Source organism: Lipophrys pholis (assembly GCF_963383615.2).
Source record: "Lipophrys pholis genome assembly, chromosome: 1".
Classification (NCBI taxonomy): Eukaryota; Metazoa; Chordata; class Actinopteri; order Blenniiformes; family Blenniidae; genus Lipophrys; species Lipophrys pholis.
The window spans coordinates 8,607,140-8,630,235 of NC_137635.1; the positions used below are offsets into that span (position 1 = coordinate 8,607,140).

Genomic DNA, 23,096 nt, shown 5'->3' on the forward strand with positions numbered 1-23,096 from the left:
AAAACACTCTGGATGCTCAGTACAAGCTGCCTGGACAGAAATACTTTTCCAAAAGAACCATTTCAGATTTATATAATAAAATTAGAAACTATATTAAGTGCGGCTGTCGGGGACTGACAGATATTCCCTCACAACTGATATATAGTCATCAGTTAACATGACACCATTTATGTCGCTGACTGACCACACCATTACACCTGACTGCCACCCGAAAACCAGAGCACGCCCTCTGCAGTCATATTGTCAATGCCATTTCACACATCGGGCAGTGAAAGAGTGAAATGCACAAAACGTTGAATTGGGACAATCAGAGCAGTCTCATGGCTGAAAGCTAGAGTCTCGTGAATGGAGCAGTGTTTCTCCTATATGCAACTATATATATTTATTACAGACCCTTCATATAATAACATAGCAACAGACTATTTATTGTGTTATACGGTGAAACGTCTCACCTTATAAAATGATGACTGATATTGTTACAATCAGAAACTTATGTGAGGAAACAATGTGGACCTAAAGTGATTTTTAATTCATCAGGCAGTGCCATCAATCAAAACGCCAGGAGTACGTGGGAAAAGTTATCAAAATGTGGATACCGCCCAACTCTCCCATCACGTCTGTTTTAAATGAAGACATCAAGATCACAGCCATGCTGGTTTCCATCCATCTGGTCTCCACACTTGGGATTTTTCACACAGAACCTGCACAAACCTTTGAGTCTCCGCCACTCAGCACGTTGACCATGACTTCCATGACCGTCTCGTGCATCCCCAGAGCCCTCATCAGGTTTGGATGCTGGTAGAAAACCTTGTTGTTCATGATGTCACTGCAGGAACAAAAACACAGCTGCTCGGTTTTCGGGAAGGTGCGTTTACACAGAACGGCGACAAGTCAGGACTGAGAAATGCCATGGAGTTGTGCAGACAGGAGGATGCTGCTGGGGAGCAAATGCTGTCACGCTGTATAACGCATCATCACACATCACAGCTAATGGACACGCTCTGTTGCGAACTTCACATATCGAGGCGAGTCTTGTCATTCTTGTAAGAAAAATAAAAGCTCCACGGATATCGGGAATGTCACGCAGCGAAACGCCCATTTAAGAACCTTATTCAGATGCATTCCGTCACATAAAGAATGTCAGGGATGTGGCAGGAATCACCGGAAAATGATATCGGTGACTCATTGTGCTGATGTGTAAACGCACCTTGACCCTGATGAAAAACACACACACATAGTATATAGTAGTAGTTGGGATCTTTTGCGAATAAATAGAATCTCTTGGAATCACACTTGCTCTCTTATTGATGCCACACAAGGACCACTCAAGCGCTTGAAAAATGTGCAGGCTTTATTATTAATTCAATTAATTGTGGCAGAGAGGTGAGGCAGTGCACCTGATTCACATCAGGGGCTTGATCACCTCTCTGTTAAACAGGTGGTGCCTGCAGGTCATCTGATGTTTTTATTTTATTTTATTTAGTTAATAACATGTCACATAATTAAACATTGTCGATAGCCACGTTTCCCAGAGTTGATTCCCAACATTTCACACAAATGATCAGCTCAGCCTCAAGGGGCTGTACTTTGGATTTTAACCCTTTCTCAGCCGCTCTGGGGTCAGTTTTACATTCTGTGGGAAGATGTCCTGAATATGAATTCCCAAACATTGTTCAGAGACACTAAAGCACAGAAGCTGAGAGTGCTCACCCAAGGCCTCGGATCATGAGCTTCTCCTCCTCTCTCCCCATACGGACGCTGAGCAGAGAGCGGATCTGACCCAGAGCAGCCAGCAGATTGATGGTGTCCTCGATGGAAACAGAGTTTATTGTGTAGGTCTTTGGAAGAGCTCTTACCTGGATGGACACAAACACTTGGGTCACTCAAGGTCACCTAGGGAACCTGCATTTATTCACTTTCAACACAGGTTACATACAATGCATAGTGTGGAAATGTCCAAGGATTGTTCAAAATGTCTATAATTTAAAGTTTTAGATTTCCATACCGAACCAAATCGGAGCTTTGAGAGATTGATTTATACACTAATGTCAGATAGATAGATAGATAGATAGATAGATAGATAGATAGATAGATAGATAGATAGATAGATAGATAGATAGATAGATAGATAGATAGATAGATAGATAGATAGATAGATAGATAGATAGATAGATAGATAGATAGATAGATAGATAGATAGATAGATAGATAGATAGATAGGTAGATAGATAGATAGATAGATAGAGAGATAGAGAGATAGAGAGATAGATAGATAGATAGATAGATAGATAGATAGATAGATAGATAGATAGATAGATAGGAAAAGAACGTTGACAGACCTGCCCCCCGATGCCATCATACTGACGGTGCAGGAGGACAAACATGGCTCTGACCAGCTCCGGGTCCTCGATGACCGACTCCTGAGCCCAGCGGACCATCGTGTCTGAGATGAGCTTCTGTAACGTGCCTGCAGAGGCACAACGCACACACATCCACTTCCACATCAACTGATGGGAAAATCTAACTCAGTCTGGCACTGAGGAACCTCAACCTCAGAGGCTCACCACCATGTGAAGTAAGTAACATGTAGCAGGTAAAAATAGTTCAATAAAACATAATGTATTTCATTAGTACGTGTTGAAGTGTGCAAGACTCACTGGGTTTCTTGTCTTTAGTCTCATTGGTCAGATTGCCCATCTTCTTCTTCAGATAAGAAACCTTCTCCACCAGCGACATGAGTCGACCTCGAATGGTGACATCGCTGTCCCCGTCCACCCCTCGCTCCTCATCCAGCTCTGCAAACATCCACAGAGGACAAATCACTGGAGGCTGAATGCATGGAGATAAAGTGAGACGCCTCTGGACCTGATGCAACATTTAAGCATTGTTCAGAAACCTGTCTGCAGTGAACTTTAGCGATTCTGGGGCCGGATGAATGGGGGCGGTACGGGTCAGCAGTTTTATAATCTCAAATTCATCCGACAATTGCTGTTGTGCACTTTATATTCATTCATTTATACAAGCATTGTTTTATTGTGCAGCACAAATGAATCAACACTAATCACCCTAAACCACTGAGCAGTGTGTGTGTGCATGCGTGCGTGCGTGTGTCCTGACCACAGTGTCTCATCAAGTCTTCGTGGAAATCCAGCAGCTGTTCTCGGATGGAATCTGGACAGGGACACTCCTGTTTGCCGTCCTTGAAGTTTAAAAGCGTGTTGATCTGAACAAACACACCGAAACGTCACCGTGAGGCCAGTTCTGATGATTATGTCCAGGAAGTTTGTGGCGAAGCCTGTTTACCTGCTCCTGTGGCGGCGATCTGAACTCCTTGGTCTTCTTAGCCGTGAGTGCTGCCGACATGTTCAGAGCCAGCATCACCTCGTTGTAGCGGAATCGCTGGTTATCTTGGAGACAGGCCACAAAGTCATCGGAGAAGGCCACCACCGCCTCGATACGATGGCGCACCTGACAGTCACACAGGTACTGCAGCACGTGGCACATCTACGCACGAACACACAATCACACACTGGTCTGGATCAGGACTGAAGTGGAGCTACAAGGTCACAATAAACTCTTTGGTTCTGATGTTTTGAAGTTAATGTGAGCTTCAGCGTCTGGTTTTGATTATCATTTTTTGACCTTTCAAATGTCTCTCTCTCACTCTTTGCTGTCTTGATGGTAAACTCAGAAATTGACCACAGGGCTTCACAGAGGGTCGTTGGACTTCAATCTGACTGCATCACACTCACTTATGACGACTGTCAATATGTAAATTGAAGAAGGTCACTGATTTAACTCATTTCATTGATTATTTAATGATTTTATTGTTGTTATTTGCCCCTTTATCACATATTATTCCCCCTTATTGATGTATTCTAACTCTGAACAGAAAATGTTTTGATGCTTTTAGTTTGATGCTTTTAAGTTTTAACGATTCACATACGATTTGCTTTGTGGTATTTTCAGTTAAATGTAGAAGTCGGTGTAAGGTGGATCACCTGGAGTTTGACAGGCTCAGGCAGCTTCATCTGTAACAGCCCCTCTTTGGGCAGGTTCCTTCCCTCAGCCTCCCCCTCCTGCACCTCCTCCGGCTCCATGTGACCCCCCTCCTGCCCGTCTCGCCACTCAGTGAAGACCGCTGGCTCGATGAGCCGCAGGATGTTCTTCAGGTCTCCATTCTGGAAAACCCCCATGATGAGCATGGTGTAGAAGAGCTTGATGAGGGGCACGAACAGGAACTCAGTGCTGCCCCCTATCGGGTCGCGTACGTGCATGCTGCCCTCGCGCACCGCCTCCGTCAGCATCTCAATGGTTTTGATTTTCAGGATGTTTAAAGGGAACTCAGGGCTGTACTGGAAACAGTCTCCTGCTCCTGAGCCATTGATCCCGGCGCTCCGACACGACGGCCCGGGCCCGCACACGAAGCACGGCGAGGAAAAGTGCATTCTGGGTCGCAGGGAGGTGCTGAGGCCGATGCCCGGCAGGCCGTGCTTCTTCTTCTCATCTGGAAACAGGGTGATGCTCTTTGTCTCGTCGGTCATGGGGACGATGTACTCATTATTCATCATGAGGCGAGCGGTGGCGTAGCTGCTCAGATGGATGTCGATGAGGAGGTCGTAGTACCCCGCACGGAGCAAACCTGTGAGAGACCGACAGGTAACGCTCAAACAGCACATCTGATGCAAGAGAAATCCAGTGGAAACTGTGCAGCCTGTGTGCGTGCGTGTGCGTGTGTGTGTGTGTGTGTGTGTATTACCTGGCATGTACTTGTTCTGGATGGCCTGCAGCAGCTGTGGTTGGTCCACGTGGGAGCAGAGAGCGTGAGCCACACGGTTGTTTCCCAGAGCGCAGATCGCAGAGTAAAGTCTGAGAGTGTGATAGTGGAACTTCAACAGGTCCTTCTGCTCCGACAGCTCCAGCACATCCACTGACCTGCAGAACACACACACACACACACACACACACACACACACACACACACACACACACACACACACACACACACACACACACACACACACACACACACACACACACACACACACACACACACACACACACACACACACACACACACAGAATTGTTGTCTGAATTAAAGTTTTGACAGATTGATGCACCATGCACAATTTTTTTGTGAGCACTGTTTTCTGTGTGTGTGTGTGTGTGTGTGTGTGTGTGTGTGTGTGTGTGTGTGTGTGTGTGTGTGTGCATGTTTTCTCACCTGTTCTCCTCAGGTATGTGCAAAGACATAAACTGTAGAGGTTCTTCACACTGGAGCAGCCACCCGAGTCGATCGTTGACTCGAGATGCAGACACCTGGACAAAAAAAAAACCCCACACACCTTTTAAACTTGGAACACAACATGTAACATAGCATAACACAACATAACAAGACCTGAGCTTTTCCATGAACTACACCTATTATTTTTGGTTTATTTTGGGGGTGAAAGGCAAAAAGAAATACATCTTTACTGAAAACAATGCCCCGTAAACGAAGCCTAAGCTTTTATTTCAACAGACAACCCACCTTCCACACCTGTCACCCACCTGTGTTACCATCACCTTTAACTACTAACCCATATGACATGTGTAACTTCAGTGATAAACCAGACTAAACCAACCGGGTGGGACCAAAATGGCTCCTACAGATATTTTATATATTATATTTCAATTATAATATTATTGTTACATCACTTCATTTTCTTCCTTTGTTTTCTTTATTGTATTATACATTGTCCTGTATAATTCAATAAAGAAAATGAAAGAAAAGAAAACAATAATTACTATGATTGTTTTTACGACTTAATATTGTACGTTATATGTCTGTAAATCTGCCGGTCTCTCTTAAAGTTGATGTTTATTGAAAATGTATTGTCTTTTTTTTTCTGGTGACTTCAGAAGACGGCGGACAGTCTTAATCGCGAGGGGAAGAGTGAAGCTGGTACCTTCAGGAAGTGGTTGGGAACGCGACTCCATAAGACTGGAGTGAGGAACTGGACATGAAGCCGTGGAGGACACTGGGGAACCGGGTTGGTCTTCTCACTCTTAAACAGGCCTGCTGACAGAGGCATCACGTTCTGACACACACACACACACACACACACACACACACACACACACACACACACACACACACACACACACACACACACACACACACACACACACACACACACACACACACACACACACACACACACACACACACACACACACACACACAGTTAGTAGACACACATGAGATCAACTCCACAAGTGATACAAAAACTTCAGTGACAAAAATAGAAATAATATAAAAGCCAAAAATACACATTTCTACAGCAAAGTAGTGCACTAACATAACTCTTTATGACAATAATGTTTTCCATATAAAACTGTTATACTGTTCTAATATATCATAAACTAGAACTCATATAGAACTGAAATCCCCTCATGTCATTCCAAACGTAATATAAATGAGCTCATTCTGGTTTCTAGTCAGAGTGTGATGCTTCTTCCTCACTGCAGATTCATCAAACAGAAGAACTCTGATCTCGGACCTCTCAGTTCATGGTGGTAAGAACAGACCTCAGAGTGCTTGTTCACGGTTCAAGTTTCATTTTGTGGAGCTCCTCTCAGCAGAGGAGGGTAAAATGTCCACAGATTTTACTCAAGTAAATGTAATGCATTACTACCCCACCTCTGCCTCTCAGCTGAAGCTGTGGCACTTATCCACAGAGAAACAACCAGCTGGGTATATTTCTGCAGGTGGATTTCAACAGCTTAAGAGCAGTCATGTATTTGATCCAGATCCTCTGAAATCACATTGTTCCTCATATTTTAAAGTATGTGTAAGAGTCATATTTAATCAGCTCAGAGGGTGGCAGATTATGTTCTTATTTCAGTTACATTTACAAGATCAGATTTTTTTATTAAGGAACTACATGAAGTAACGACAGGAACTATATGAAGGAGTTCTGCTGGGTGACAGATCTTTGTTGTGTCATTGAGTCAATCGAACCATGTGGATGTTCCAGATCCAAACTCAGGCTATCGCAGGAGTAGAAGGTGGAAACATTTCCTGCATCATCCTCCACCCTCTATAAATGCATTGGCATTACTCTGCAGCCGTAACAAAGGTTTTTTTTTGTTATTTTTATGAAAACTACTGACAGTTTTTGTTTTTATAATCTCGCTATGAGCTCAACAGAAACAATATCATAATATTTTCCTCCTCATTAATATGACAAATTGTAAATTCAGTAAATTCTGCAGCGCAATGTGAATGTCTCTTAAATATCTAAATCCTTAGACTATTCTATGAACAAAGTGTTTCTTTATATTTGTGGCTTCCCATGCAGATTGTTGAAACATTTTCTGGTAAATGACGTTCTCACCTTGATCCGTCCCAGTTCAAACTGAAACACGTTGGGACTGGTGGCTTTGGCAAAGACCGCGGGGAACAGCTTGGTACTGGGCTCTACCTGTGTCAGCGAGAGTGCTGAAGGTCATTTCAGTTCTCAATGCATTTCCTTTGCGGTCCAAAACACATCAAAATGAAATGAGATACAAGTATATTGGGCAGCACGGACTGGAAGAAAGGCAAAGGGAAAAGTGGAGGTCACAGTAAAGGCCTGATATCCAGGCGGAATCTTACAAAAGAAGACCTGTCACTGCGATCTGAGACAGAGACACAGAAATTAGACTGTCCATCACAGCAGCGTTTGGCCGGAGTTGCACAGCAAAACATCAGTTTTACAATTGTTCTCTGAATTTGATGCATAGACCGTCACAGTTTTCTCAATATTCGTAGATTTAATGCTTAATCTACTATTTTGCTGTAAAGCCAAGAGTCCTTTTTCTAATTCCCTGCTCTCTTGTACTAGCCAAACACACACACACACACACAATATAGAAAAAGCCTGATATGAAGTGTGTACCTGGTAGTATGTGCTCAGCTCTTTGCCATTGGCTGTGAAGGTCAGCAGGCCATTTGTTGTGTCCACCAGACAGCCGATCTCCAGGCCATTGTTGTTCCTCCCCTGACCAGGGCTGCTGCTTTCTCCAGCCCACACCATGTAGCAGTTGCTGCGTTTTATACTGCACAGACAGGATGGAACCGTCACAGGAAGGGACGCAGAAAAAAACAAAGGTTTCCAGTTTACACGCCATTCAAATTCCTGCATGTTAAACACAGTTCAAATTGACAGGAGCGAAAACCAACAACGTTTTAATGCTGTGTCCCATCCACCTCCAGGTTGGAAAGGAAACCGAGACTCTATTTTGCGTTTATTCCTGTGGTCGATGTAAACAATGAATAAAACGTCATTTCAAAGACGCGTGCTTTGATACCACTTTCTACCACAAGATGGTGCTTGACTCATGCGCCCAATTGTCCTGTCATATTTTCAAAGTCACTGTTGTTTCTGAGGGTGAGAGCAGATTCATTAACACTCTGCAGGAACTTCATAAAATGATTTTTTATTTTTTTTTTAATTAAAGTAGCCCAAAAAAATTGCCCATAACAATGATGATGTCCTGCTGTGTTGCAAAATGTTTTAGAATTTATCACTTCAGCTGGTTTTGTAATACCACTTTGTAGCACATGGTGGTGCAATGACTTAATCTATGATTATAAAGCGATGAAACCATAAGAAATGGTTGAAGTGCTGGGAAACTAAAAAATTGCAGGAAAATGTTGAAACTGAATTTGCACTGTTTTCATTCAAGAGATATCTCACACATGTCGAAAACAAATATGGAGGTTAAAAAGACTTGCAATTAAAAGCTTCACCTGGTATGTGTAGTTTATAAACCATATTTTCCAGAAGCTTTGGCGGGGGCGGGTGGAAGCCGTAAATATGGTCCAGCAATTGTTTTGGTGTCGCATCGTGTTTGGCTGCATTTCTATTGGTTGGTAACAGCAGCCACACCATGAGGTGCAGTGGAGCGAAGACGCTGATCTATTTTAAACACCGTTGGAAAATCATTTCTTTGGGCGTTACAAATTTTTTTTTTAAATAGTCGTCTGCTAGCCCCTCTCACATTACAGCCAGACACCACGGATTTTAAGCAAACTCAGGTTTGGTCACAGCTCCACTAACCTTTCATGAACTTTGCCCTTCTCGTCTCCCAGAGTGACAGTGACTGTACGGACATTGTGCAACTCGAATCCGGGGTCATACTGATGAAAGTCAGAGGTGACCCAGCCCACCCACACACTGCTGGGCTCCTGACCCGGGAAGATCCGCACTGAGTAGTAGTGCTGGAGGGAGGGAGAGAGAGAGAGAGAGAGAGAGAGAGAGAGAGAGAGAGAGAGAGAGAGAGAGAGAGAGAGAGAGAGAGAGAGAGAGAGAGAAAGAGAGAGAGAGGAGACTTCAGGAAATCAAGATAATCACATTAAAACCAAAGCAGCTACTTAGCAGACACAAAGGGGGGTCAACAATGAGTTACAGCTTGGAGATGCTCCCTAGAAGGCGGTAATAAGTCTGGCGGACCGTTTTTATGTGGGCATTGAATGAGAGCGAGGAATCAAGTTTCCTCCCAGGCTGGTAACAACTAAGGAAAGAGGGATGGAATGATTAGCAACAGTAATGTGGGTGATGCCGGCCGGTTTGTTTGGTGAGGGGTGCCAATGAGGATGGCTTGAGTCTTAATTCCGTTCAACTACAGGTAGTTTGTGACGATCTCTTCCAGAACCTTCATCGAATAGAGAAGGTTTGAGACAGGGCAGTAGTTTGAGAGGACCTCTGGATCCAGGTTGTGCATTTTTAATACAGGTTTGATAGCTGCATAGAAGGAGGTAGTCCACCAGTTGACACTGAGCCAAGATTAGGCCATTATAAGGGACATTATCAGGTGGAGAGGGCAGATGGGCAGGGGCAATATTTAGACTGATTGGCTCCATCTTGGCTCTGTATAAGTCTATAAAACGGTTCCAGTCTGCAGTGGAGGAGTTGATGGCAGGAGAGTCAACATCTGGTTGATGTTTGAAACCAGAAGCTTTGGGTTTGTGTGGCCAGACTCAGTGAGGTGGAATAATCCTGCCTTAGGCTCAGCATCTTTCAGAGTGGAAGAATCTAAAAATATGATTTCTTTCTGAAGATTTATGTATAATCCACAGTCATTTTATCCTACAATATAATGTCATTTTTGCAACAAAGGAGCCTAAATATGACTTTGAAGGTCCGTTGTGTTATTCTGCTGTTTTCTATGAGAGGCAGAAATGTGGAAGTCACTGGCCTGAAAAAGAGATTAAAGTAACATAAAAGTTTAAACGAATGCATCAATCAGGTCATGAATCTGAGCTGGCAAAGCCTTACAGTGGAGGCTTGCATGAGGAACTCATATCCGTCCCTGTCCTCAGCCGTCATCTCCTCCGACAGACGTGCAGATGAAGGACAGACATTGTCGGGCTTGTTTCTCTTCAGTGTGAATCTGGAGGAAAAGACAGGGTGTGCACACACACACACACACACACACACACACACACACACACACACACACACACACACACACACACACACACACACACACACAAAATGTTATTGTTGTTCTAGTGCAAAATTATATATATATATATATATATATATATATATATATATATATATATATATATATATATATATATATATATATATATATTTAAAAAAAAAAAGAAGCAAAATGAAAATTCGTTGCTAATGTAGTCTTGCTACCATACCAACGTTAACATCTTTGATTCTGGATGTCAGTGTTTCCTTATGCCTTCTAATCACACTAAAACCCTCGGCAAGTTCAGTACAAACAGTTATTTTTCTTGAAAGATTGCAGTTAATCTCCGTCCCGGATCAGACCCGCTTGATCTCTTTGTTTTACCTCTGTTTCAGCTTGGACGGCTTCTCCTGAGTGTAATCCTTGTGGTTGTTAAACTCGTCTCTGTCGGGACCGTTGGGGCCGTTGTGCCCATGAGACGACTTCATCAAGACCTCAAAGTCCGACACCGTTTCAAAGTCCAACTCCTGAAGAAGCAGACAGGTGAACACTTCACACACACACACACACACGCACATACATACACACACAGAGAGCCTCTAAACATATCCGGTTCAAGCTCAGCATGCACGTCTGCACTGCTTTCAGTCTAATGCTCACGCCAATTGAACGAGCCTTGCTGAAGCTGGTGATTTATACACATAAAGGAGGAATATTGTAATTAGTAGCTCTTATTCAAATAGTGTTTAAGTAGTAAATTCAGACGGATGACGTCCTCCGTCCTCAGCTTCAGAGTACATTGAGTTGATGAACTCAGTCTGTAGGACTGTAATGTCTAAGAAAATGTCGACTCAGAGTGACGCAGTGAAACTATTCCATGCATTTGTTACTCCCTCCCTCCTGACTCTCTGACAGTAGAACTGAAAGTTCCTGGTCTGAGTCTCCATCACTTCTACAGCGAGTAGTGCTGTGAGATGACAGCTTTGTATTTGGTGATATATAGAATTTTTTATTTCACTTGTCACCAAAGTCAGCTCAATATCATCTTAGACTTTTTCAGAATCTGTACTGAGATTTTCTCAGCATGTGGTGAAAAGTGGGTGCGTGGTCATCACACACAGCGTGTTTTACCCTCTTTGGTGAGAAGAGGCTGCCGTTGGGTGGAGATCTGGACTCAGCACACTCTATGGGCATGCTCAGTCTGTAGAAGGTGATGTCGGTGTAGCTGTTCTGAGAGCCAAATGACCTCTGAGTGACCTTCAGGCATGGACATGACTCCACCGTGCCGTCTATCCTTGTCACCTGAGAAGAGAAAGTCCTTTATGTTGCACTCACCTCAGCTTGTGGACGGGGGCACAAGTTCCAGTTGGAGGTGCTCACCTCAATGTGCTGGTGGTTTGGGGGGACGGGGACGAACTGAGGTAGCCTCTTGCTGAGCCACATGGTGACGTCTCGGTTCATGTTGACAGCGAACGGTTCATAGCCTTCCTGCAGGCCGCAGATGGTGAAATACTTCAAAGTGCTGACGTCCTTCCCAAAGTTCATCCTCCCCACCTGACACACACCCAGACTGCAGACCGGAATGAAACCTGGGACAGAGCACAAGGTCAAATGGCTTTCTCTGATTCATGCAGTTAATACTTCAGTCAGATTCAACTTCATATCGTTTATGAGGATAGTCATGGATATTGGGGCGGATAGATTATACGCCATATTCATAATATGAAGGTAAAACGTGAAACACTTACATATAGGTAGTGAGTTTGTGCATTTTAATAAAACCCCTCAATTGCAGCCCCTTTTGCCAGGTTGATACCCAGCTTCAGTGTAATGACTGAGGCACTGACCTTCACCAGGCTCAAAGTCTTTAAAGGCCAGTTCAGATCCAGAATCATCCAGCAGCACTTCACCGTTGAGTGTGAACATCATAGTGTGTTCATTCAGATCTACCATGCAGCCCACCACGTCCCCCGTCTGCCAGGCCCGGCCAAAGTGCTCGTTCCCCTGGTGCCAGCGCTGCACCTGCCGCACACACACACACACACACACACACACACACACACACACACACACACACACACACACACACACACACACACACACACACACACACACACACACACACACACACACACACACACACACACACACACACACACACTGAATGGATGAGACATGAAGGACTCCAGAACTTGTGTGAAACGTGAACTTGATTCAATAAAGTTCAAATAAATTATATATTCAACAGCATGCTTTCAAAACTGAGCCATTAAGGTTTACATGAACTTCTAATCGGATGTTAAATAATTGATGAATAGAAAACAACAAGAAGGATGATTGAGTGAGTAAATAAACATTAAAGAACCTTGAAGCCGTCAAACACAAAGGCCTGGTCATCAGAGCCCAGCTCCTGGTCTGGTAGACATCCTGGTCTGGCCCAGCCCACCCTCATCTCTCCAGCTGTTAACACCTGGAGGTGGGTCAGGGTCAGGATTCAGCTGGTTAAGTCAGAAATCTGTGTCTTTCACAAAGTGCTTATATCCACACTGCACTTTCCTCAAAATCTACCGTAAACAGCCTGAAATTTTGTGAATAAAAAAACGGTAATTTGAAACCCAGCGCAGTGCTTCTCCACAGGCTGATGTGAGCAAACCTTTTCGTTGCTTCTGCAGCCTTGAGCATGTTATTCTCATAAACCCACCCTGATGCTAAGGCTTCGATAATAGTGCAATCTGTCAGCTGGTATGCAGATCGCTACGGATCATACCTGTCAGCTATGAGCATATTTTCCATTAGTTTTAGGTCTCAGTGTCGCTTTATATGGAGCCCCTAAAGTCTCAAAAAGGTGGTATTTATTTAAAATCTTGTGTGCACAAGTTAATATTTTGTGGGACGGGAGAGAGAATTAGTCATGAGACGGACCCTCAATGGAGCTGAGAGCTCAGTCTGCATCACAGATACACAATAATACATCTACATTTGTGGTATTAGAACAGACACAGTGATGGAAAGGCTTAAAAAAAATACAACAGTGTTTCATATTTATATAAACTACTGAAGTAACCCCACCTCTGAAAGATGAAATACACAGTTTGTTTTTCCTATCCAAAGTAACCTAAAAATAACAAAATGTTGTATTAAAGGAGTCTGCGTAACAAAACAGCAGCTTCCATCATTGACCAGCAGAAACTGTAAGGTCTAAAGCTCTTCTAAAAATCACAGTCACACAGTGGATTATACATAAAGTGACAGAAAGCTAAGTAAATCCTGTAGAAAAACATGGCAATCGTTTTACAATGAGCATTTCTGTGGATTCGCTTCCTACCTCCAGCTCGAAGTACCACTTCCCTGCGTCGACACAGTAGGTTTTTTCTGCTCGAAAAATACGAAACCTCTCCGCAGACATATTGCTGAGGTCCGACTGAGCTGCTGGATAAATAGAACAGAGAGGAACAGGATCCTTGAGTGGCGTTGCAAAGATTACAAATATGTCAATATACTGTTGAACAGGATAAGGAAAGTGTGCATATTGTCCTACAAAGAATACAAATGGTTCTCCCTGTGGATAGTTGCAGTACCGTGGTCCTGGTCGGGAGCCTCCAAATTGTATCCGTATCCCAGCAGCGTCCTGACAGCTTCTCTCAGACTGTCTTTGTTAGACTTCTTGGTTCTGTCGTCCAGCAGGATGTAGGGGACCAGACGAGGGTTTCTCCGATTCTTCACATCCTGATAAACAAACACAGAGCAACAAACAACCCTTTCAGGATCTGGAGTGAGGAACGTGGGGTGTGCTCGACCACTTCAGTTTGTTTGCCTTGTTTCTGCAGGGTGGACAGAAGCAGGCTGCCAGCCGGGTGAACTCCGGAGAGCTGTTCCATCTCTAATGTCACTCATGAGCCTAATTGTGGACTCACCATCTGAACAGTCCTGCCTTCACCACACTCCACATTCCATCAATCAGAGGTAGTCTAATCTTTATTTCACTTTGCAGTTTGCTTCTATCTATTTCTGTACGTATGCTGTTGAATTCATCACTTCCTTGGGGGAACCTGCCAAAAAGATCAATACAATTTCATTCAAGTAATCAGATGGTAAAGTCCCACTTTGTGAGCATTACAGCAAGTACTTCACAGGAGTCACTCAGAGTCACCAAAAGACCTGAACTAGACCAACACAAGAATCTTTAGATTGTGGGAGGAGACCAGGGGGCCTGCAGAAAACCCACACACTCAGGTACGACATGCAAACAGATAGGAAACAGATGAGACAACTTTGGCTGTGAGGTGAACCATTGCAGCACTGTGCAGCCATAGGTCATCATCCATTATACGTTTCGTACCACTTTACACCGTTCAGGGTAGTTGAAGTTGATCCCTGCTCACAGTGTGAGGGCAGTTTCACCTGCACAGGTGAGCAGTTCCTCACAGAACAAACAAGGAGCACAGACAGTCAATCACATACCTCGAGGACATTTCCCATTACCAAATAACCCCCAAAACAGTATCTCAGACCTCCACACAGAAAGGCTCTGTATTTGAACCCACAACCTTATGCTGTGAGGCGAGTAAGTGAGGCACTTACCACTGTGCCACCGGGCGGTCACGGTAGATGCTCGGGCACCGACCAGCCCTGGTATTACATCGCGATCTTGCCAAACGCACCACACGGCACGAAGAAGACCCGCGCAGCCACTCGTGAAATAAGCGCTGGTGGACGTTGAACTTTTCTGAGACTTTGCTGCTGCGTACCACAGTCGTACTAAATAGCTCTGCCCAGAACGATTCATTCATAACAATAAATGTGGTGTGTGATCTTCACGCTTCAGTTTAGTTTCAGTTTAACAGCGCTTCTCTAATAAAATGTATATTTACAAACCAGAGCACATGGAGAGACAGTTTTCCTTCTTACAAACAGCCTGTCTGAGTGGAATAAAACAGCAAAGAAAAGACCGTTTAAAGGAGCTTCGATGTTTACAGCACACTGATTTCTGCGTGCCACCATCGCTGGTTTTACTACATACAAACGTCTCCCAGTCGTGGCTCTACAGGAAAACCGTGTCGTTTTTAGCGCTTCTCTGTAAACGGACATCATTTCCAAATGTTGCCATCCAAATGCCAATGCTCTCTTCAACCAAAATGCACAGATTACGCACTTTCACTTGAAATGTCCTAAAGTTGCTCATCCCACTCTTAAGTGACAAACATCTGAAAATGCCACCAGGGTTACCTTTAAAGTGAAGAGGGGAACAGAGTTTTTCAAAGGGCTGTCACACAGATCTAACTTCGTGGGTTTCAGTCTCACACCTGTTGGATTCCGTAGGTCCAGCCCTGACGGATGCGGTCTCTCGCCCAGACGTTGTGTGCATTCTCAGCCAGTTTGTCCACCATGGCTTCCTGTGTGGATGTGAGTTTGATGTGGCTCAGGTCCAGAGGAGCTGGTTTATAACCACTGGACAGCTCATAGCTGTGAATAGAGAAAAGGAGAGACATAAATCTTTACACCTTCCACACTGACGTCATTTTAATTCAAAACTCCGGAGGGCTTGATGGAATGAACATCTGAGATGATCCAGAGGAAAAGTAGCTGCAGATCAAATGTCGCTTCAAGTGACATGTTAATTTCACGTTGAACTTGATGAAAACTGCTGATTATACTGTATGCTGAATACATGAACTTTCATTCAACAATCTGCTTTTTGCAGTCAAAAATCTGTTGTTCTTTCTCCAACCAGAGCTCCTCACTGTTATCTTTCATCTGATCTTAAAGGTGTCCTTCATCTGGACTCGGATGTGTCCTTCACCAAGCCTTAAAGGTGTCCTTTATCGCACCTTAGACATGTCCGTCATTAGAACATAAAGGTGTCCTTCATAAGGCTTTAGACATGGGCTTTATCGCACCTTAAATATATCCTTTATCCACCCTGTAAAGTATTTTTCTATTGCAGGCAGTAAATGCAGTTTTAGAAGTGGAACAGTCGAGACAAGTCGTTTCGTGTTGTGTATTTCTTTGTGGCTGAAGATGACTTACGTTGGTGAAAGTTTCATGCTCTTCACTTTCTCCACTGCGTGCTCGTCTGCTAAGCCAACGTGGCAGCCTAAGGCCAGGAGAGTCCTGAACGCACAAAACCACAAACAAACCAAGCTCACTGAATTCTGATTGCAGAGTCTACAGAACTGCGAAATATGTGCAATGTTTTTGAGGTCTTAATGGTATCACTGAGTTGTGGCTCACTGCACTCATGCATTACTTGAGAGTCTCCAGAGACATCTGCAGGTTGTAGCTTCGCTCCTGCTCAGGAAGCTTCGAGAACTCCACCAGACAAGGATGCTGCCGCTTGTTATCGTCTCGCACCTAAACACACACACACACACACACACACACACACACACACACACACACACACACACACACACACACACACACACACACACACACACACACACACACACACACACACACACACACACACACACACATATCACGGAAAAACAAGATAGACCTGATCACCTGTGACGTAGAACAAATTAAATACAATTTATTATTATTAAATACTCACTGCTCCGAAAGTCCAACCCAGCTCAATCTTGTTCATTACCCACAGTTCATGAATGTTTTCTGCCAGTTTCTCCCTGATCCTCTCCAGGTGAGGCGGCAGGACGATCTGAACAGAGAGAGAGAGAGAGATCAGGTCTCTTTTCTGCACAACATATGTTCTGGGGTGCTCCCTCTTTCTGGGTCTTGTTTGTTACCTGGCTCGTGTCTACGGGTGTGGGGGTGAAGGCGGCCTGGCTCAGGGTGATGGTGGGGCCCAGAAGGTCTCTGGCTGCAGTCTGGTCCTGGCTGGCCTCCAGCTTCAGCTTTTCCCTGGGCAGCACAGCCTCATAGCAGGGAGCATACCCAGGAGGGGGGAGGAACTTGAACTCCCCATGACGTCCCCCGAGGAGGAAACGCACCCTGAGACAGGTAACAGCGAGGACACGTCAAACTACAGGGACGATATCAACAGGAAGATGAAAAATTACCGCTTCTTAAGTGTTTGTAGTTTCTTTTTTTTTATTCACACAGTAAAAACTGAAATCTATATGAAATATGGCATCACATCATTGTCAAAAACATTTTAAAACTCAGTCTGTACAAAACCACAATCGTTTCGTGCATGTCCACAAATGATGGCTAAACGGAAGGTTTACACCATCATCTGCATACGTGCAGAACATTTCTTCCATACAGTGAACCGACACCATGAACAAGGACAGAGAAAATGAGCTGAGCGCTTTACATCCTGCTGCTCTGTGTGCATGTGACTATAGTTGTAGTACAAAGACTACCAACTTGCGGCCTGAAATACAAACTATAGCATTTTCAGCATGTCTGGTGTTTCTGTGTGTACTGATCATTTTTAAAATGCCCTCTGAACATTAAACTTTGATTGTTGTCTTCTAAAGTGGGCCGAAGTCTGTGAGTGAACTTTCCTGCTGAGAGCATCAGACATTCTCTAGCAGTGTTTCGCCGGGTGCTTTTTATTTACATATACAGAGGACATCCTTTATGCTTTCCCTTTTAAAATACTAATGGTCCCTATAACATCGGTATAGTACGGTATAAATTTAGTTACTGTTTTTTCTAGACTGCAGGTCAGATTGATTGAAAGATCCATCACGAAGAGTAAAAATATAATAAGGCTCACAGGCCTTTCAGAACATTTATGGTTCTGAGTGCAGGTTTAAGTGTTGATAATCCAGGTCAGCTTTTGTTCCAGAACCTTCTGTGAATTTCTTCATCAGCTTTTAGCCCATGATTAGGCTTCTTTGTTTTCCTCGTCGTGGTTTCTTTTCTCCAGTCCTTCACCATTTTCTGTCATACTCTGAACTCTTTCTACTGCTGGTTTTCTACTTTCTGTTTTTACTCTAAGTTCTGGTGGACGTGTTTCTTTTTGGAGACATTTATCTTGCTCTGACAGTCGTCAATGGTCACAGAGCCTATATTTTGCGGGTAAAAATCTTGCACTGAACATCAAGAAGACCAAGGAAATTATTGTGGATCCCCGCAAGAAGAAACAAAACAACCACCCTCAACTCTCTATCGGGAATGAGGTGGTGGACATGATGACACACTTCAAATTCTTGGGAGTGATAATGACTGAGGACCTGTCCTGGGGCATCAACACGGTGAGGTGACTGAGGAACGCCAAACAGATGATGAACTTTTTACAACTGTGCCGTCAGCAGTGTTCTGACGTACGGATTTTTGGTGTGGTTCTCCATCTGCACTAAGGCTGAACAGCCAGCACTCCAGGGGGTGGTAAAAACAGCGGGGAAAACGATGGGGACCACTCTTCCAGAAATCAGTACCATCTGCACCACCCGCCGTCTGAAGAGAGTGCGTTACATCCTGCATGACCAACACCACCCAGCCCATCACCAGTTATACCTGCTGCCCTCAGGCAGAAGGTGCAGGGCCTTAGCAGCACCTGCTGCTCAACAGTGCCCCTCCCTCCCCTCCTTCCATGGACAGTAAACCACGCCCCGCCAATACAATAACTATGAACTGGACTTTGCATTGCTGCAGCACAACACTAACTTCACATCTGACCATGTACTGTCTATTTTTGGTTCCTGTATTCTTTTGTGATGATTTTCTGTTATGCCTCTTGCTGCTAAAAATAAGACTGTTCACATTTTGAGCCTTCACTGGAATCTATTATCTATTATTATGCGGACCCATGGGATTCTGCATCATTAAAGCACTTTTTTCTTTTTTTCTTCTACAACATACTATGTTGGGTTGTGTTGCTCTAACAGAATTCCATTGTATTTATGACAATGACAATAAAGCACGTAAATCTTGATATATAAGGAGCTTCTCAATAGATGTCGCATGATCAGCTAAACATCTTGAAAAAAAAGTGTGACTTATAGTCCAGAAAATACGGTACTTGCGTTTTCTGCGGAATATGAACAGTAGTTCTGCAGTTAAAATCAGTTGTATCGTCAGTCCAGACCAAATCTAGTACCTCAGTATCTACATTGGTCCGGTCATATTTACACTTCCATCAGCGAGCACCGCGTCACTCGCTGCAGTCATCAAAGAAATACTGCTCAACTTTCCAAATGTTCCATCTGACAGTCACAAAAATAACCTGTGAGTGATGAGCTTTACGGACCTTTGTGTTACCATGTGCAACTGTCATAAAAGAGAACGTGAAAAATAGTTTAGTTGCTGAATGAGCTTTGAGAGAAACACTGACTTGACTCCAGCAGAGAAGCTGGCCACAGGGAAGAAGAGGCCATCAGAGTTGAAGTTCTCAAACATGCCCTGAACCGGCTGTCCATTGATCCTGAAGGAGATGCTGGGCACGCTGAGGTCCAGGCAGCAGCTCACCACATCCTCCGAGTGCAGGAGGTGCTGATTGGGCGAGCTGACAGTCCGCGCGATGCAGCCTTCACAGGAGGAGGAACAGAGATTATTAAATTACGTATTTCCAATCCCACTGTCACAATGTTATGCTATTGAATGGAATTTATCTGTGCTGTTTTTCAATGTGCAATCAAACATGCAAGTAAGCTCTTTCAGGCCTCTTTTTCTTGCCCTGGTTGATCTTCAAACTCTTCTCTGCTGCGACCCTAGTCCAGAGACAAATGTAACTTGTACCCTGCCAGTGTTATTAGTCCTTTAACTTAAAATTTATTCAGAGAAAAAAGAAAAAAATCTAATATAGAGCTTGTTCTGACCCTTTTTCATATGCAAATGTGGAATGTAAATAAATCATGTATTGAAACAACACTGAGATGAGTCAGTGTGAAAACAAAAGGCCCATTTTAAACGTGAGACTAAAGAAAATTGCCTTAAAGCAGATATTGTGTCTATCAGGTAGAAGAAGTGCGGGACAACGGCTCAAACATCTGTGATGGCTTGTGGTACAAAAGAATAATCCTGCTTAGTAAGAGACTTGGTATGTGTGGAAGTGACTACTTCACTAGCACAGATTTGAATTGTCACCAGTTTTTTGTGAAGATGGTTGTTTGTGCCAATTACTATAAAACTGATAAATTACTATATAAAACTAATAATTCTAGGTATTATGCTGTCTTCATGTCATCTTCAATAAACACATACACACAGCTCACCTGACCAAAGATGAAGTCCATCAAATCCGTAGGAGTAGAGGTCATCTCCCACTCCATTGCCCCCCCACCCCTCCCCTCCACTGGGGTAGGGTGCATATCCGCTGGTGTTGGCCCAGCCCACCCTGAGGTGAGTCGCTTCAGCAGTGACAAATGGCGACACCTGATCCACAATCAGCTCGTAATACCACTTCCTGTACTGGGCAGAGCCATCGCTGACTCCCAGGAAGATGTTGGGTCTCATGCTGTTATAGAGCGAACGACAGGTGGGAAACTGTCAGCACTGGGTTCATGTGAGAGTATGAAGCTTCGCGAAGCTGGATCACAGCTTATTCTTCATTAATGTGTGTGTGTATACCTGCTTACGTGGTTGATCAGGCGCGTCTGCAGTAACAGATCTCTTCCTGGCAGCAGGTTGTCACAGATCAGGTGCTGGTTGGAGCGCACGGCCACACTGTGACACACACACAGTGAACATAACACATCCAGGACCTGAAGAGAAAACACAAACAGACGCATAAAAAAAGATGTCCCCTTGGTCCATCTGGCAAAAGTCAGACAGGAAAATCTGCTGCTACAAGGTCAATCAGGATGCCCACAGCAGCTGCCTGAACCCCACAGAGTCTAAACTCTATAAAGTCGTCATCTCAAAAGTAAACTGAACAGTTCATAACTGAAGCAGTTAAGTTAGGAATGGATTTCACTTGCTGCACTGAAGCTCATTTAACCTCAAAACTGGTCCGGGTTAAACTTTCCTGGATCTATTATTGCATCTACAAAACAGACAGATGATGGCCATTGTTTCGCAAAACATCAAAAGGGTCATAAAAGGGTTAAAAAAGGATCAGAAATGTGACTTTAAAGGGGAAGTCCCCCTCTCAGCTCAGCCTCCTTTAGGGTTATAAATCATGTTAGAAATCACAGTATGACAGAGGACCACCCCACGCTGTGTAAGTGAAGGACCAAACCTTGTGATTGCGTCCGTGCTTGTCCAGAAGTGATATGATGGACTTGATGTGGCCCTCTTTGATGATGTTTAGGGCCTCAGGACTCTCCACCAGCACACAGTGAAGCACCTCCAATATACCTCAAAACACAATCATGCACAGTCTGAATATATAATACTGTACAAGCAGCATGAATAAAAAAACAACAACAGTAGTTGTAACCGAGTAACTGTCAAAATGGAAACAGATGCTGGAGCAGCTCAACACGCCATCTTGTGGGACAATGAGATATAACAGAACTTGACTAAGGCTGGTTGCTGAAATTAGAAGACGTCTCTCAATCACAAGGCAAAGAAATCTTTGAGATCATTGTACAAAAGAATTTACTCATATTCTTTTTATTAATCATCAATACATTAAATCAAGCAGGGGCAGAGAATTCCTAATATATTCACAGAAATCAATACTGAAAAGATCATAAAAACTTTACATGCTAAAATGCTAATATTATATTAACATTCATAGTTCACATAGAATAGTGAATAACTAAAATTACAAAATAAGAGTCTTCATCTGTGGTTTCAAACTTTACTGTAGTTTTTCTCACCACTAAATATAACTTTTTTATTTGTTTGTATTGCAATGCTGCTGGCACATGACAAGGAGAACTGACACTGGCACAAAGAATCCAAAGTGGGGCCAGAACATTTGTGAGCACAGTAACCTGTAATTGTTAAACAAATACCTCACTTTTTAGGATCAGGCTTCAAACCTTTTGATTTAAAAAAAAGAAAGAGCTTAATTTAAAAACATTCAGTGCTGGTTCAGGCCACCCTGGACCATTTTCTACTTAAGCTGCTATATGTTTAGACTGATGGGAGACTTTAACTGCACTGAGCTTCTTCCCATTCTTACTCTCCATACAGTGATACAGTCTTGTTTTACTATTACACGTCACGAACAACACCCCCACCTCCTTTCTGTTGCTTCATATTCACAGAAGTTCTAACTTAGCTTCAGTCATTCGTGCCAAAACCTACCCAGGAGGGGATCCACTCTGGCCTGCATAACTTTGTGAATGGTAGAAATGACAAACAAAATATTGACTTTAATTTTTCATCAATATAATTATTCATGTGCAGGTGTTTTCATCAGAGTAGTAGAAATAACACTGCAACAGTAAAAACTAGCTGAACTAAACTAACCTGAAGTTGACAAAAGGTTCTATTAAACACTGAAACTGATCAGAACCCCCTCGAGTAGAAAAGGCTTCATATGGCCCTGATTACCTTAAAGAAGAATCGGAATGCTGATTCACTAGAAGGTTAGGACTTTCAGAAGTCCAGTGTTTTGATCAGTGTTGTTAATCAGATCAGTGATAACAATGAATTCTTCACTCGCCCACTGTAAAAGAGAACCTGTTGCGTTTTCAAACACCTGCTGGTCTGGACACACTCTGGCTATTTCCAGGTTCACGCAAGGCAGAGCCCAATTTCTACGGTGTTGTTAGACCTCTGGATCTCACGCCACATATTCAACCATGTAGTATCGGTATCCTATAAAAGATAA

At 43.6% G+C, this 23,096-nt stretch overlaps 1 protein-coding gene across 1 annotated transcript in view; it reads right to left on the reverse strand.

The window, feature by feature from the left end:
- The window catches only part of ryr2a (ryanodine receptor 2a (cardiac)), a gene marked incomplete at its 5' end in the record, with an annotated part of 133,582 nt that overhangs the window by 69,624 nt on the left and 40,862 nt on the right, over positions 1 to 23,096 (reverse strand). The window contains 30 exons of the mRNA XM_080480408.1: positions 712 to 826; positions 1,711 to 1,856; positions 2,340 to 2,467; positions 2,658 to 2,795; positions 3,076 to 3,223; positions 3,304 to 3,504; positions 4,002 to 4,642; positions 4,760 to 4,935; positions 5,226 to 5,320; positions 5,950 to 6,081; positions 7,381 to 7,467; positions 7,924 to 8,083; positions 9,088 to 9,248; positions 10,306 to 10,420; positions 10,841 to 10,983; positions 11,588 to 11,758; positions 11,837 to 12,045; positions 12,304 to 12,478; positions 12,822 to 12,926; positions 13,782 to 13,885; positions 14,035 to 14,182; positions 15,760 to 15,919; positions 16,484 to 16,567; positions 16,704 to 16,807; positions 17,013 to 17,117; positions 17,206 to 17,410; positions 19,704 to 19,896; positions 20,584 to 20,825; positions 20,939 to 21,072; positions 21,549 to 21,667. Of these exons, the coding sequence (XP_080336534.1) occupies positions 712 to 826; positions 1,711 to 1,856; positions 2,340 to 2,467; positions 2,658 to 2,795; positions 3,076 to 3,223; positions 3,304 to 3,504; positions 4,002 to 4,642; positions 4,760 to 4,935; positions 5,226 to 5,320; positions 5,950 to 6,081; positions 7,381 to 7,467; positions 7,924 to 8,083; positions 9,088 to 9,248; positions 10,306 to 10,420; positions 10,841 to 10,983; positions 11,588 to 11,758; positions 11,837 to 12,045; positions 12,304 to 12,478; positions 12,822 to 12,926; positions 13,782 to 13,885; positions 14,035 to 14,182; positions 15,760 to 15,919; positions 16,484 to 16,567; positions 16,704 to 16,807; positions 17,013 to 17,117; positions 17,206 to 17,410; positions 19,704 to 19,896; positions 20,584 to 20,825; positions 20,939 to 21,072; positions 21,549 to 21,667 (4,844 nt within the window). The remainder of the gene's footprint in view (positions 1 to 711; positions 827 to 1,710; positions 1,857 to 2,339; positions 2,468 to 2,657; positions 2,796 to 3,075; positions 3,224 to 3,303; positions 3,505 to 4,001; positions 4,643 to 4,759; positions 4,936 to 5,225; positions 5,321 to 5,949; positions 6,082 to 7,380; positions 7,468 to 7,923; positions 8,084 to 9,087; positions 9,249 to 10,305; positions 10,421 to 10,840; positions 10,984 to 11,587; positions 11,759 to 11,836; positions 12,046 to 12,303; positions 12,479 to 12,821; positions 12,927 to 13,781; positions 13,886 to 14,034; positions 14,183 to 15,759; positions 15,920 to 16,483; positions 16,568 to 16,703; positions 16,808 to 17,012; positions 17,118 to 17,205; positions 17,411 to 19,703; positions 19,897 to 20,583; positions 20,826 to 20,938; positions 21,073 to 21,548; positions 21,668 to 23,096) is intronic.